The sequence below is a fragment of the Mastomys coucha genome, unplaced genomic scaffold (genome assembly GCF_008632895.1).
Source record: "Mastomys coucha isolate ucsf_1 unplaced genomic scaffold, UCSF_Mcou_1 pScaffold16, whole genome shotgun sequence".
Lineage (NCBI taxonomy): Eukaryota > Metazoa > Chordata > Mammalia > Rodentia > Muridae > Mastomys > Mastomys coucha.
Genome location: NW_022196898.1, coordinates 80,075,897 through 80,092,290, shown reverse-complemented (window position 1 = coordinate 80,092,290; position 16,394 = coordinate 80,075,897). Strand labels below are relative to the sequence as shown.

General features: G+C 39.4%; 1 protein-coding gene across 1 annotated transcript; it reads left to right on the top strand.

Moving 5' to 3' along the window:
* Window position 1: 1 nt before the first annotated feature.
* Aimp1 (aminoacyl tRNA synthetase complex interacting multifunctional protein 1) lies at window positions 2–15,660 on the top strand (the record flags this gene model as incomplete). The annotated part of the gene is made up of 5 exons (XM_031374656.1): window positions 2–68; window positions 2,117–2,287; window positions 4,314–4,519; window positions 8,428–8,596; window positions 15,418–15,660. Coding segments are annotated over 5 exons (780 nt in total), but the record flags the coding sequence as incomplete, so codon positions are not given.
* Between the last annotated feature and the right edge of the window lie 734 nt (window positions 15,661–16,394).

Sequence of the window (16,394 nt, the reverse complement as noted above, 5' to 3'; positions counted from 1 at the left end):
TGCCAAACTGAAAAAAGAAATAGAAGAACTAAAGCAAGAGCTGATTCTGGCAGAAATTCATAATGGAGGTGAGTAGAGAGGTGCAGGGTGCTCACTTTACAATGACTATCCTATTATTTAAGTATTTCTGTTTATCTCGTCATCCTCAAGTCACTCCTGCTGTGCATTCCGCCCACTGTACAGGAAAAAAAATGGAAACTTAGACCAGGCAGCTGATGTCATGTGAGAGCATGGTTAGACCAGGCAGCTGATGTCATGTGAGAGCATGGTTAGACCAGGCAGCTGATGTCATGTGAGAGCATGGTTAGACCAGGCAGCTGATGTCATCTGAGAGCATGGTTAGACCAGGCAGCTGATGTCATCTGAGAGCACGGAGAGTGGTAGAGCTGGTGCTGAAAGCCTGTGCTCTTTCTTTCTGTGCTACGTTCTTGAACTTGAGCAGCACTGCTGTGCTCTCGAGTCCCTACTGAAAAAATAGCCATAGTGATTACTTTACAGTCACTAAATCTTTCAGGAGCACATGTGTCGAGTCACATGCTTTGTATCTACTTGGAAGACTTGTCAACAGGTGTGCTCACACCTATGACCCAGGACCCGGAGGCGAACTCAGGGTGGTTCCTATAAATTTGAGGCAATCCTGGGCTATATGATAATTTCCAATCCAGTCTGGGCTTCAGTTAAACCCTATCAAAAAGTATAAGAAATAAATTGTCTTCAACTATCTTCATTTTATCCAAGACAGTGAAACTTAGAGATACAAAGTTTTTACTTGTTTAAAAAAAAAATCAAAGACTTTTGTTACCCAAGCCACCCAAATAATTATCAGTTGGACTACAAATCATAAATAAGGTTAAGATTTTATTGACCTATAAAAAACTTCTCTCTAGTCTCTTGTTTGTGCTGGAGTTGGGAGGGCTGGATGTCTGCATATTTGCATGTGTGGCACATGGTTTCACATGTGTGTGGAGGCCTAAGGTCCATGTTGAAGTTACCTTTGATTGCTTTTCCACCTTATTCTCTGGGGTGGGATCTCTCATCAAACTGAGAGCTCTCCACTGTGGCTAGTCTTACTAAGCAGCTTGCCCGCTGATCTTGTCTCTACCTCTAGGCAGAGGAATTACAAGCAGTCTGCCCCAGCTTTTGGCATTTACGGAGGTTCTGGGAATCTTAACTCTAGCCTCAGGCTTGCATGGCCAACACTTAACCACTAAGCCATCTCACCAGCCCCGTGAAGCCCTTCTGAGTTACTGGCTTTTGACATTCTGTCAACATTATTTTGAATATTGTATGAATTCTTCCCTTAGCTAAATAAAATAAGGGGAAAATGATGTATACTTATATATAGCTCTCAGCTATATATTCTTTGTCAGAGGAAAGTTTGAGACTGATGAGTGTTTTCTGAGACTAGTAGAATTGGAATGCAGGTGCAGAATTAAAAAGATAAAGTTTTAACAATTTAAAACTGCTTTTCATTTCTGTTGATGCTAGAAAGTTACTCTCTAATCCACTTTACAACCCCTTGTGACATACATGCTCACCGTGAGATGCAAATTGTTTTTGATACATTAAAGAATCAATGAAGTTGTTTACCTCTATAAATGCTCCCCCAAACCTCTTGGGGAAGAAAGGAGACACTACAGTTGCAGAGAGCAGAGCTAGAGTTACGGGTAGTAGTGAGCTGCCTAGCATGGGTACAGAGCTAGAGTTATGGGTAGTAGTGAGCTGCCTAGCATGGGTACAAGATCAAAATTCAGTCCTCTGAAAGATAAGCTGGTGCTGTTAGCTGCTGAGCCATCTCTCTAGTCCTATCTGTAAACAACAGGAGTTTGAAAAAGTATTGAAGACATAGTATGTCCAAGATCAATGTGAGGTACTATTGTTTTCTGTAGTCTTCTTACTGTAGTTTCTAATGAATAAATGGGAATCAAATCTTGTGACCTTAGAAATTGTTTAAAAAGACTTAATTTTTTGATAGATATTTATAGAGTCAGATAATGGGTACTTGATAGAACTATAAAATTTTTCTCTTAAGAAGTGTTCACATTTGTCATGTACAAACATGTTGTTCCACTTGTTAGTTTAATATGGGTGACACTGTTCATTTTCTGTGATTCAGTGAAGCAAGTGTCTGTTCCATCGAGAACTTCACTACAGACTAATTGCACTGTTTCTGAAAGTGTGATACAGTCTCCATCAGTAACAACCACCGCCTCTTCTGGTACAAAAGAACAGATCAGAGGAGGAGGAGGAGAAGAAAAGAAGGTAAAAGAGAAGACTGAAAAGAAAGGTACTTTTTGTCATTGACCTTGTTTGACTTTTGACTGTTTTAGCTGGTAATGTTAATATTTTTATGGTGAATAATGGTATCAGAAAGAAAGTCCAAACATTTAAAAGCTGGGATAAAGTTGAGAACACTCGATTCCTGAGTGATGTGTGGATGTAGACGCCATTGAGAAGGCGAAGTGAGTTATGTTATGCCGAGAGATCAGCAATCAGCATAAATAAAAGCAAAAGATGAGACGTGTGAGCAAGCCTGGCCGTGTATCTGTGCCCATTCCAGAGAAGGCACAGCTTAGCTGTGGCTTGTAGTTATGTAGGAAGTAGGACAGTGACATCCTGTCAAAGAACAACATCTGAAGTGAGGCGTGCGATGGTAAGGAACTGGTCAAAAACAGCATGGCAGAAGGTCTCGGTCTGCCTAGGCAGCCGTGGAAACACAGTAGTCGGCCCTGTTTGTCCCTTTCCTTCAGTCTTCATAGCTAGGTAACCAATGAATTCTGAAATTCTTGTCACCAGCCATGTCTAGGCTTCAGGTGTGCTGCCGCTCTGTGACAAGCCAGATTTGTTCAAGTTCTTAAGGGTCTTTGTTTCACTGTTACCTGCTATTGAAGTAGTTTTTCAAGTAAGCATCTGGCTTCATTCAAGAGATTTCTCTTTTAAACCTGTTTTTTTTTTTTTTTTAAGATTTATTTTTTATTATATGTAAGTGCACTGTAGCTGTCTTCAGACACACCAAAAGAGGGTGTCAGATCTCATTATGGGTGGTTTGTGAGCCACCATGTGGTTGCTGGGATTTGAACTCGGGACCTTTGGAAGAGCAGTCAGTGCTCTTACCCACTGAGCCATCTTACCAGCCCATAAGCCTGTTTTTATAATTCCTTTTTAAATATGCCTCCTATTTATACTTAAAGTTGTTTATAATTTTTTTGGAAAATGCACAATGTCTGCCTGCTTTATGAACAGATGTAAGTCATTGCAGCACCCAGTCCTTATCAGTCCTTTGTAAATAAATATCATCAGGCTTTGTCAGCAGTGCAGAGCCAGGGAAGCCGGTCAGCATCCACATACTACATACGCCTGTGCTTGGAACTTACAGAGTTTGTCTGCTCTCTATTCTCTCTCTAACTGTTAACCTGACTCTTTAAGTAGTCTACCTAGTCACTCTTAGAGGACAAGAACACAAACTTAACTGGATTGTGTTCAGAACACTTCTTGTCTGGTGCAAACTGTGAGGGCGGTTATACGCTATATATACATTGTTCAGCAGGGTATGGCTTTGGGCATTAAAATAAAAATATGCATATAAATATATTCTTATGGTTCATAATATAGGATAGTGATGTGTAATTTATAACACAAAGACAAGATGATTTTGATATTTTTCTAATATGTATCTGTTTGTTTTATTGTAGAAATATTTGCTAGTCTATAATGGAGAGCGTGAGATTAAATACTGTCCATATTTAAGTGTCTCTGTCCCTCTCGTAAACTGCCCTGTGTAACGGTTGGCCTCCTTTCACAGGCCCCTCTCCGCCACCGCACAGGAGTACTTGTGCTTCTGTGTTTCCTTGTATATCTGCTGTTAGGACATATTTGCTTTCCGGTAGTGCCCTTTACTCCAGGTTAGCTTAGGAATTTACATCATAAGAGATAAACAGTAATGATAAGAAGAAAACAGAGTGGTCAAAACAATATGCTACTTTTTTTTTTTTTTTTCCGAGACAGGGTTTCTCTGTATAGCCCTGGCTCTGTCCTGGAACTCACTCTGTAGACCAGGCTGGCCTCGAACTCAGAAATCCACCTGCCTCTGCCTCCCAAGTGCTGGGATTAAAGGCGTGCGCCACCACCGCCCGGTGCTACTTTCTTTTGAGATACAATTTTTTTAGAGAAAAAGCTAAAGCTGTGAAATGGTTAGGACTTGAATATTAGCTATTTTTATTCCTGAACTCATTAGCACTGATAGCAGAGGCTTCTAGTGTTGTTTTTTGGTTTGCTTGTTTTATGTGTAATGCTTGCATATTCTTAATCCCCAGGAGAGAAGAAGGAGAAGCAGTCCGCAGCTGCAAGTGCTGACTCCAAGCCTATCGACGCATCGCGCCTGGACCTTCGAATTGGTCGCATCGTTACTGCCAAGAAACACCCGGATGCAGATTCACTGTATGTGGAAGAAGTAGATGTGGGAGAAGCAGCCCCGCGAACTGTCGTCAGCGGGCTGGTGAATCATGTTCCTCTAGAACAGGTGCTGTACCACTCAGGAGGCTGCTGCTTGCATGTGCCACGTAAAGGGGTCTGCTCATGTACTGCTTTAAATGTTGCTTGAATTTCAGAATGACTAGTTAGTTGGGAGTAAGAGTGATGGATGGCTCAGGGGTAGGAGGAACACTTACTGCTCTTGGAGAGGAACCGGGTTAGACTCATAAAAAACATAAAATAAATAAAAAATAAAGATTTAAGGTGAATTTCAAAAAATGGTATATATAACTACCACAGAGTTTAAAGGCCTGTAATATAAAATGAATCCAGTAGGACAGAAATTTTTATCTGTTTGTATTCGTGTGTTAATATATGTGAGTGCTATGTTGTATGTTCCTTAGAGTGAATGTGTAGGTCACAGGACAATCTTGGAGACTCCTTGTCTTCTACCTTTTAAAAGATAGTCTCTTGTTTACTTCTGCATGCACATAGAAGGGTGATGCTAGAATCTTTAGCATAGCTTTCATAGTGTTTAGTTATGTGAAATTTCCCATGAAAATATTTTAATTTTAATTATTTAGAAATTGTGGTTGTTTTGCACTCTCCAGTGTTTTCTCAGAGCAGCACTGTCAACAGTTCTTAGTGTGTGTTTGTTCTGTGTAGCAGATCCTCAGTCTACAGCTTCAGCTTCATGAGCTGGAGAGGTATCAGCTGTGGCTGGGATCTATCATTGCACTGCTTGGAGCGTTAGACGGTTAAGCTCATCATGAATAGTTTCTTGTGTTATGTCCTAGTAAAACAAGAAAGACACCATTTCTGCTTACAGCATTGTTTCTTTTATGCTGCTGGTAATGTGAGGTTTTATCTCTGATCTGGGTGGTTATGTACTATTAATTTTAGCACTACCTGAACACAAGGCGGTTCAGGGATCTAATCTTCACCTTCAGCTTCACATACTCATTGTTTAAAATTTTAGTGCCTAATTATCTGAGCCAGAAACGACTGAGTTTTGACTGTTCCATGAAAGAAATTTAATTGTGAGGGGGAAGTCATATTCTAAAATTCCAACATTTCCTCTGCTCTTGTAATTTGGCACTCAGCATGTGCTTTTGAGAAAACATAGCTGCAATTTCTATTCTATATGTGGATGTTAATTATTATTCTGCAAGAACAGAGCTTGGCATTTAGAATACGTAGAGGACGTGCAGTCCGTTCTGTGAAGTGCCCTGGCATGACAACCGTTTTAAGATCAGACTCGTACCCTGATAGCACCCTCAGGGTGGTGCTTCCTAACTGTGGCGGTTCTGCCCGCTGCTCTGCAGCTTTAAAGCCCTCAGCTCAGCAACTTGGTTCTTAGTTCTCTTCCTTGACTTTTGAATACAACGTTCTTGAAAAATTAAAGGTTCACTGTTTAATCCGTAATAGCAGCGGTAAGGATCAGGGCAGTGTTCAGTTTGCTCTTTCTAAATGTCATCCATAGTGACTTTTAGATACAAGTATATATTGGGTACCTAGTGTGAACCAAGCACTGTTCCATGCAAAAGATGGGGACGCAAATTAAAGTAGGTCAGTAGAGAGAAAGATAGGTTTCTTTGGAAGGGGGGAAAAGGAGAAAAAACTATTCATAAGAAATCTGCTTTTTAAAGTGAAATTTGCTTTTTTATGAAGATATCAAAATATCAACATATAAGTGAATTGATAACATTAAATAGAGATAAATGCCAGGAAGAAATTAGAAAATACTGTATGCTGAATTAGGTTGAAATGATACTTTATACAAAGCAGTCAGATAAAAGTACTTCTTGGAGAAAGTGACATTTGAGTAAGATGTTAGGAAGTGAAGTAATCAAGTCACATGTCCTCTGTTAGGCCTCTGGGGCAGCACAGTGCCTGTGAGACAAGAGTGAGGAGTTGGGAGTTGTGGGAGAAAAGATGGACGTGCTAGATGATGGGGTTTTAGAGATATGAGCAAGGTGACGTCCATTGTTGGTGTTTTTGATCAAAGAAGTTATAAGCCTTATGCTTTGGTAGGATTATTCTTACGGCTTTCTTGAAGGGTGGGTGCATGATAGATCAATGAAGATTTTTCTATTCTTTAAAAGTGATTAATTTGACACATATATGTGCACCCCCCACATCTCCTTTTTTTTTTTCTTTCTATTTTTAAGACGGGGTTTCTTTATATAATTTTGGCTGATCTTACCCTCGGAAAGATCTTCCTGCCTCAGCCTCCTGAGTGCTGACAGTAAAAAAGTGTGCACTGCTACACCGAGCTTTCCGTTATAAGTCTTTATGGAGTTGGTCTTCGTATTTTTTGGTTTTTTGGTGTTTTCCTACCAGGGTTTCTCTGTGTACCTGTGCATGTCCAGCAACTCACTTTGTAAACCAGGCTGGCCTCGAACTCAAGAGACATCTTGCCACTGCCTCTCAATTACTGGGATTAAAGGCACTCAGCACAACAGCCAGGCTTAGACTGTCGACTTTGACATCCGAACCATTTCTGTATCCTCAAAAGTTAGATTCTTCAAGAGTCCTAGAAAAAAGAATCATATGGAAAAGCTGCACATAGGGTTTCTTCTGCTTTCAGAACTTACAGATTTCCATAGCCATTGAGCAAGGCTGTTTATATAAACATCTGTCTAAATGGTGAATTCAAGGCAGGACTACAAAGCATTCTGTAAGGCAGGAACACTTGACCCATAACAGTGCCATTTGTTTGTTATGTTTTCGTAAAGAAAATGAGCAGCTACCATTAGATCCTAAAAAGACTGCATTTCTTTATTTCACATACTACTCTTACATAGATTTGGTTTTTATAAATTGTTATAATGTGATATTTTCAAGTTCTTGAAGGGGAGGTGCTATTTATGAAGGGTATTCAAGCCATGTTTTAATTGTAGAACCTAGAAATAGATTTGCACCTAATTTGTTTAGAGAGCCATCTTTTATCCGGAATACATCTTTTATTTCTCCCTGAAGCTGTAATCTTGTGTTATTTTGATTAAGCCTGAGAAGATTGGCATAATTTATTTGTTAGTTGGGAGAAAGTTAAGACATTTCAACTCTAGAGGATAAGGAATTTCTTTTTTAACTCTTTAACGAATTATAGGAGTACCCCCAAATGTTAATAGTGATATGTACAATGCTTGAATTAAACTGCTAGTTTCTTTGTAAGAAAGAATGGACTGGGGATCTCACTGAGAGGGAGAACACCAGCAAAGTCTGTCCAAAGTCAGTCTCCAGAACTGCAGAAAGAAAGAGAGAAATCTTGTGTAGTGTTAGAAATGGCCAGATTTACTAAGGCAAAAAAGTTCATGTAAATGGTTTCACTTATTTTACCACTAACACTAACCTAAATAATATACATACTTATTGTAATTGTAGTATGTGACAACTCCTACATTCAGTGTGTTTTGGCTAGTTTTTTAATGAAACAAAGGGTTAACTTTATACATTTCCAGTTGCTTGTAGTTCAAATTTTATATCAAGCTGGTTCACTCAGTTATTTATTTTTTTTATAAACACACTGGCTGCTCTCCCAGAGGACTCCAGTCCAGTTCCCAGTGCCCTTATAGAGACACGTAGATATGATATCTATAACTCCAGTTTGGCCTCCGCAGACACCAGGCTCATGGTGTTATACAGATGTGATTGTAGGCAAATGCCCGTATAAATTTTTAAAAACCCAAAATACCCATATACATTTGATAAAAAGGTTTCTACTGTTGTGCTCATGCCTTGCCAATCTGAAAGATTTTATGTTTATCTAAAATATTAGTCTTTTTAGTTTTTATACAAGATTTCATAACAAAAAACATTTTAGATACACAGAGACTGGTATAGCCACAAAGGCAGTCTCATTTGATAAGTAGAGAACAAGTGTGCCTAGAATATTCTAGACATGATTGTTCTAAATCTCTGCATATCTTTAGTCATCACTTCTGTTCTACACAGATGCAAAATCGGATGGTGATTTTACTTTGTAATCTGAAGCCTGCAAAGATGCGGGGAGTACTGTCTCAAGCAATGGTGATGTGTGCCAGTTCACCAGAGAAAGTGGAGATTCTGGCCCCTCCCCATGGGTCCGTCCCTGGAGACAGAGTTACTTTTGATGCTTTCCCTGGTGAGTACTAATAATTATTTATATGGTTTGGAATCAGCTTTTAAAGTGATGTTTATAAAGCTTAGAGGTTAAAACCAGTCCTGTGTGTGCATCCCACAGTGAGCATAGTGCCACATGTTACATGAAGTACTGCAAAGGTTCTGTCTCGTGCAGAATGCTCATATTTGCACCTGTAGGTGCAACACTATGACATGGATGTGGATCAAATAAGAAGTAATGTTTCATTTATACAGTTTTATCTTTTGAGTATAAATAATCCTGAGATGGCTGAAGTATCATAATATAGGAGAAATAAGGAGGGTTTCTTCTTATTTTATAACATTTGGAGATAATATCTCATTAAGCCAGGCCATCCCCTTGCTTTCTCCTCCCAAGTGTTGGAATTTCAAGCTTGAGTCACCATGTCTAGCTTTAAAAATAGGTCTTTGAAGCAGAATAAAGACTGCCTGTCAGATGTAGAAAATGTTTATAAAAACAGGAGACAGGTCAGCTAATCTCGTCTCAGTAGGAGCCACCTGTAGAGGAGCAGCTGTGGCCACAGTCATCCTACAGGAGAAAGCTCCAGGGGGCACTTTCTGCACACACTGTCAATATCAGTACTTGGGGACACTGCCACCTTCAGCCCAGAAGGTTTTGTCTTTCCTCGGAGCTTCTGGGGAAGGCTTTGGCACTCCATGGATCAACATCATTGGGGTCCTGTTACGCCCATATCAGTAGCACATACTCACTGGAACTCAGGGCTTCCGTCCTTCACTCCTGTGCATGGATATGTGTCAAACTCAGTAGATGAGAAACAATTATAACTTATGTTTTATGGGTTTTTTTTTTTTTTGAGATAATCCCATTCTGAATGATTAAGGAAATTTCTTCATTGGCTTAAATTTTAAGAGCATAATTGTCAACCCTTAAATCCCACAATATTGAAACATTTCCTAAAACCTCCCACTTTGGAGTAAGCTGTCACACTATATATTTATCTAACATTAAATCATTTAGGAATTCAATAAATTTGAATAAAACAAAACAATTTCTTTCTTTTAACATTTACAATCTGTTGAGAAAAAGATAAATAATCCCAACTGACCTTTTTGTGTTAGCATTAGCCTTATTTATTATTTGGACACCTAAGAATTTAACTGAATGGAGTGTGGTGTAAAATGTAATCCCAGGGCTTGAAAGGCAGACTGAAATTGGGGGTGGGGGTTATTTGTGAATTTTTGTTTTTGTTTTTGTTTTGCAGGTTCTATATTTTTATTTTATTTCTTGGTATCATAAAGTCAGACATTTAAAAGCAGAAGAAATCTACTTTAACCATCCTTTTCACACAATTGAAAACTGGGCCCAGTGGCTAGCTTATGAATTCTTACAGCTCCTTTATTAACATGATAACCTTTCATTTTCTTATCTCAGAGTTAACAGGTGAATAAGTCTAGATTTTGAATTCATTTGTATCATCCGTCTGTTACTGGGTGAGAAAGGCAATATGCCTTGCGTTTCTCACTGACCCAGCGGGTGTCTTGCTTTCTCCATGTTCTTGAAATCTCTGTGTTGATTTGGCTGTCTTCATGTACATGCTTCCTGATCCTCTGTCTGTTATTTCTTCCTAATTCTCTTCTTGTTCATGAGGCACTTAATGTCCTGGAAAAGTTAATATTTATAAAGAGAAACCTAAACTTTAATATATAAGATTACTTAAGTAGTTTTATCACTTGGAATATGCCTAACCACACTGAACACAAATAACTGATCAGATCTGGTCTGAGTACTCACCTCATATATGCTTCCAAACCAAGCACTGCCTCTGAAGCAGTAAATCTCAGAAGGAACAGCAGTTAAAGCACACGCAGTCAGCTAGTGTTGGAGTGTTTGTCTTGTTTGGGGTTTTCCTTAACATGCTGTCCTAGTTAGGGTCTTTCCACTGTGAACAGACACCATGACCAAGGCAACTCTTATAAGGACAACATTTCATTGGGGCTGGCTTATAGGTTCAAAGATTCAGTCTAATATCAAGGCGGAAGCATGGCAGCTTCCAGGTAGGCATGGTGCAGGAGGAGCTGAGAGTTCTACATCTTCATCTGGAGGCTGCTAGCAGAATACTGTCTTCTAGGCAGCTAGGACTAGGGTATTAAAGTCCACGCCCACAGTGACACACTTACTTCAACAAGGCCATAATTCTCAATAGTGCCGCTCCTTGGGCTACGCATGTACAGACCATCATAGATGCCATGGCTATCCATGGTTTGTATCTTTGTGTTGTTTTTTTTTTTTTTTTTTACATTGTAAAGCAGAAGGTATCCCTTGGAACTCCAACCTGCACTTGACATATTCAGTATGTGAAGACATGCCGTAGACATCACACTGAGGACTCAGATCTTTGAATTGTTATTTTGCCTTTTAAAAAGTTTCCTACTTAACTAATTTTTCCTATTGCAAAGCCAGAAACTCCCGTAGAATTTAGAAGATGCTGTATAATATGTGTATAGTAAGAACTAAAACAGTCCACCTAACATTTTTAAAAATATAATTGAGGGCAGCTATAAATTTTAGTATTTAAATATACTGAATGGTCCGTAAAGCTCAAAAGTAGAAATAATTTTAAGGTAATTATGTACCAGGAGACAAGGGTCATGATAGGTTTTTAGATTGGTTTGACTTTTCATGGTCTAATAATAAATGGAAATTTACAATTAGACTTTTAAACTTTAAGGTCGTGCTTAAATCCATTTATAATGAACCTTAGCAATAATAAAAATTAATAATCAGAAAGTTTAAATTTAGCATTTGAATTCTTTTTTTTTTTTTTAAAGTCAAACTTAACTATGTTCAGTTTCTTTTCTAAAATCCATTTGATTCACGTTTCCTTCTCCACTAATTCTCTGCTATAGTTAAGGGGGTCCCCATTACTCAGTGGAATACCACGGCTGGTTTGCAGGCTCCTGGCGCCATACTCTACTGGTCTTTCTCTGCTGGTGGCACCTTTGCATCCTCTTTGGTGGCTGACTGTTGTGAGTTCTCACTTAGAACCTAAGACCTTGTTCTTTAGACCATTTTCCTTTCCTTCACAAAGTCTTGGTCATTTCACCAGTTATGTCCCCAGGCACCTAGTAGACTTCTTTGCTTCCATTTCCCACAAAAGAATGTATGTCCCTATCTTTTAAAAAAAGATTTATTTATTTTACATGTGTGTATGTGACTGTATGCCTATGTGTGCACCATGTGCATGCTATTGGCCATAGAGGCCAGAAGGGGACATTGCAGCCCCCGGAACTAGAGTTATAGGCAGTTGTAAGCCACCGGCCATGAGTAATGGAAATTGAACTTGGATTCTCTCTCAGAGCAGCAAGTACTCTTAAATGCTGTGCCATCTCCAGCGCTCCATGAACTAATCTAGGCCTTTTCCACAACATTTTCTTTTGTAGTGTAGCCTAACCTAATGTCAAGAGTTAGTTAGCCCTTCTACAGTCGGCATGAGCATGTGCTGGTCTTTGTGCTGATCCTTGACATATGTTTAGCAAGCTCAGAGGATTTGCAGTTTTTTAGTTTGAAGAACTTGAATTGTCAACATCATCTTTTTTTTTTTTTTTTTTTTTTTTTTTTTTTTTTTTTTGGTAGCTATGACAAATAAGGAAAAGAAAGTTAGGAAAATACTGTCCAGAAAATGAAAATAGACTTCTGTAAGACAGTTTATTTTTAAAAGACATTTGACTATGTTTACATTTTAGTGTGTGCATGCTTGTATGTATGCATGTTTGCAAAAGTACTTGTGCATGTGTATACCAGGGGTGTGAATGTGGACATGATAGAACTATTAGTAGTCACTTTCTTTCTGCCTATGGGTCCTGAGGTTCAACCTTAGGTTGCCAGGTGTTTTACCTGATGAGCCAGTAATATGGCTCAAAATTGATTTTTCTTCTCATTTCCAGCTGGTCTAATACCCCGTTGAATACTACATTATTGAGAGACATTTTTGGTAAAGCTAAAAATTAACACCCAAATCAAGACTTTAACAGTTAAGGTCCAGTGTTCGTATGTAAAAGGTTTATTCTCAAAGGACAGGTGTACCAAGATACTCAGATTTGGTTCTAGAGCATACATACCCATAGAGCGAATAATCTATTTCCATGAAGTAAGTCACACGAACCTTTTTAGTCTTCGTGCATAAAAGCTATGTTTGGGGGCCAGGTGTTGTTGCCTAGGACTTTAATCCCAGCACTTGGGAGGCAGAGACAACTCATCTCTTTCTACATAGTTTCATACCACTCAGGGCTGCATAGTAAGACAGTAAAGTTATGTCATACAAAGAAAGCTTTGTTTACATTATAGCATTATGAGTAAGAAGGAATGCAGCGCACCTGACCTCCAAAGCCATACTGCTATAAACCCTCCTACCAATTGCTAAGCCTTTATCATGACGGCATTACGCTGGTGCACGATGCCTTGCTGGTGAAGGCTTCTGCCTGGGGAGGATAGTTGTTGGCCAAGCTTGAACTGGCTGTGACAGTCTTTTTTTTTAAAAAAAAAAAAAAAGATGTGGTGGAGTTCACCACATGCTAGTCATTTCTCATTCTGCATATCTCACGGGGTGTGAACAGAAGCAGCACCTTCGCCCAGCAGTTCTTCATGAAACTGGCGTGGCTTGGGCTCGGCCTCAGGCCCCACCTGTAGTTCCTCATCCCTTCTCCCACAGAGGCAGTCTTCTCTAGTGATGCTTTCTGACCTCAGAGTCATCTATAGGGTTGAAAGTGCCTTTCTCTAAGCCTGTTTGCATTGCTTGCTTCAGTGCACAAGTGTTCTTAGTGGCATCTAGAATAGTGAATTCAGATGATTTTCAGCTTTGCCCACACCCATCAGGGCAATCCCTGCTTGGTACAGCTATGACCCTATAGCATGTATTTCTTAAATGATAAAACTTGAAACTCAAAAGTAACTTCCTGACCTATGGGCTGCAGAATGGGAGCTAGGTTAGGTATAAAGGAACCATAGATCTTCACTGCAGCCCTTTTGGTGCCCAGAAATGATAGTTTGAAAAAAATTGTTTTACTGAGCTGTAGTCTCAACAGGGAGCCTAATGAATTCTGTACGCCTTTACTGTAAACAGATTTGCTGTCTTGGCATTCCATTTATAGAGTACAGGTGGAAAAGATTCACTGTAGTTCTATCATAGTTCTCTCCAGTTTTGGAATGGTGGATGAACAGCTCTTTAACTTAAAATCATTAGCTACATCAGCCCATATCAATAGTCAGCCTGTCCTTTGAAGCCCTGAAGTTGATGTTGACTTTAACTATGCGCTCTGTAAGTAAGGTCTTCTAATGTAATATTGGATCTACACTGAAGATGTGTCCGTTGATATAACCACCTACAGCACAACATCTTAGCTGGACTTCCCAGATGGCCTGCTGTAGCTTCTACATCAGCTTTTGTTGCTTCACCTTAAAGCTGGTGTGAATATGGGTCTCTCCGCTTTCTGAACACATTATCAGTTTGACAGTGTCTTGGTGGAGGGGTGTGAAATTCAGTGCATATGTCTTCCTAAATAATTTCTTTGCTGTAGTTTCCAGGATTTTGAGATACCTACTTCTTTTACAAGATTAACATTTTAGAATGGCATAGAAACAAAAACGTTCTAGCTTTGCAGATCTGAAGGGAAGCAGGATTGTATTTTGTTGGTGGCTCTCCTATTAGTCTCTTTGCTGTCAAATGGTCAGAAACGAGAAAGATCCCTTTCTTTGACTCCAGTCAGTTTTTCAGTTATAATTTCATAGCATCTTCTACTAACTGTATATCATTTATTGAGCTATTCTGCTATGTATTATATACATAAGCATAGTTTTGCTTTTTCTTCTTAGATTTTTAGTCACTAAGGCACCAGAGCCAAAAAAATTCCTCCATTTTTGTGTGTATGTGTGTGTGTGCTATGTATAGCGAATAAATTATTTGCAGTAATAGGATAGTTCTGGTTCCCTGTCAGTAGATAGAAAAATTATTTGGTCTGTTACTTATCTTTAAACTGAGACCAGAGATACTTCACTCCTATTTGCCTTCTGTTGATTATAAAGTACACATTATCAGTTATCACAAATAGAGGGATTAGGAGTGATAACCACTTGTTTGAGGGCCATTTGTTTTCTTCATAAGTCACAGCGTGGCATGTCAGGAGATCAGGTGCTAGCTGTCCCGTAGAAATGGGCTCTGATGGCATACCCTCCTCTGCCTGCTGCTGGTATGCCTGGGAGTTTTATCGTCTCTCCTTCAGTTTCTCTGGATAATATTAGAATCAAGATTGTTGTGTATATTTCAGGCAACAGCATATGTTGCTAGTGTTTGGGAAATGTTGCTCTTGCATTCTTACTGCTTTTCTGTCATGCAGGGTGTGTGTCATGCATGCCATATACCCTGTCAGGTGTAAAACTTCAACCTATCTGAATGGGATCCCATCTTCCCAGATTTTCTTTACATAATGAAATGAATATCTTATAACTTTCTTGAGTAATTTGGGGCTGGAGATGGAGCTTAAGTGCTGGAGTGCTTGCTTAGCAGTTGTAAAGCCTTGCGTTCAGTCCCCACACAGCAGTAGTAAGAATGAGGACAACTTGAAACAAATTATTAAGCTGTACTGTCTGCAAAAATATGTAGTGTTCCTAAGGAAATGATAGTAACAATTGCTAATCAAGAGTATCCGCTGCTGGTGTGAGAATACGGTTAAATGTAAGGATGCTGATTAAAGATCAAGCGCTATCAGAACTCACAAGAAGCCTGTCTCCAGATCATGTGAGTGAGTCTGGGTGTTAGTTATGTGACTTTCTGGTTTTTCTCTGAACAGGAGAGCCTGACAAGGAGCTGAACCCTAAGAAGAAGATCTGGGAGCAGATCCAGCCTGACCTGCACACCAATGATGAGTGTGTTGCCACATACAAAGGGGCTCCCTTTGAGGTGAAGGGGAAGGGGGTTTGCAGGGCCCAAACCATGGCCAATAGTGGAATTAAATAAGTGCTCTGTAACTGAAAGACATTGGCAAAACCTTAATAACAATAAAGAGAAGTGTGTTTATCACTTACCCAGAAAATATGTCTTGCTTGTTTTTTTTGTGGGCTTTTGATTTTTTTTCAATTTTGCTTTAAGTCTGTATTTTCAGATACTTTGTCACAGCAACAGAAAACAGAAGCTTGGTACCCAGAGCTAGGGTCACTGCTATGAATATGCCTGACCATGTGCTTTAGAACCCTTCGGAACTAGTTTGTTCAAGAGTTTAAAAGATGTAGTTTATGTCAGTTTGAGAGAGCATAAACTGATAGGGGGAAGGTAAGAAGAAAGGGGGTTCTGCTGGGACCCTGAAAATTAGTCACTGGTCACCATGAATGCTGATCAGAATGCAGACAGTAAAGACGGCTAACCAGGTTCAGACAGGAACAGGGACTCCGTCTGAACTAGAGGTCATGCCTGTCTTATGAGACAAAGAATGTATTAACATCCTATCCACGCCCTAAGATTTTGTGTAAAGCTGAGTTTAAAGGCCGGTACATGATGGAAGTGGTCTAAATAAAACTGGCTACACTTCTAGCAGAAACCATTAACAAAATCCAACTGCTAAAAGTAAGAAGACGAGTAATTTCTCAGGTTTACCAGAAAAGACATCTGAGGTCATGGAGGGTGTTATGAAGAGTTCCCAGTCCTTAAAAGATACTGAGAACTTTGTACTGGAAGATGCCTTGAGGCCCATCCTGGAGCTGCTCAGGCGTTGTTGCAGGCTGGAAGATATAAAAGCATTTCTCTTTTGAAAGGTTTGACAATAGAACCTGC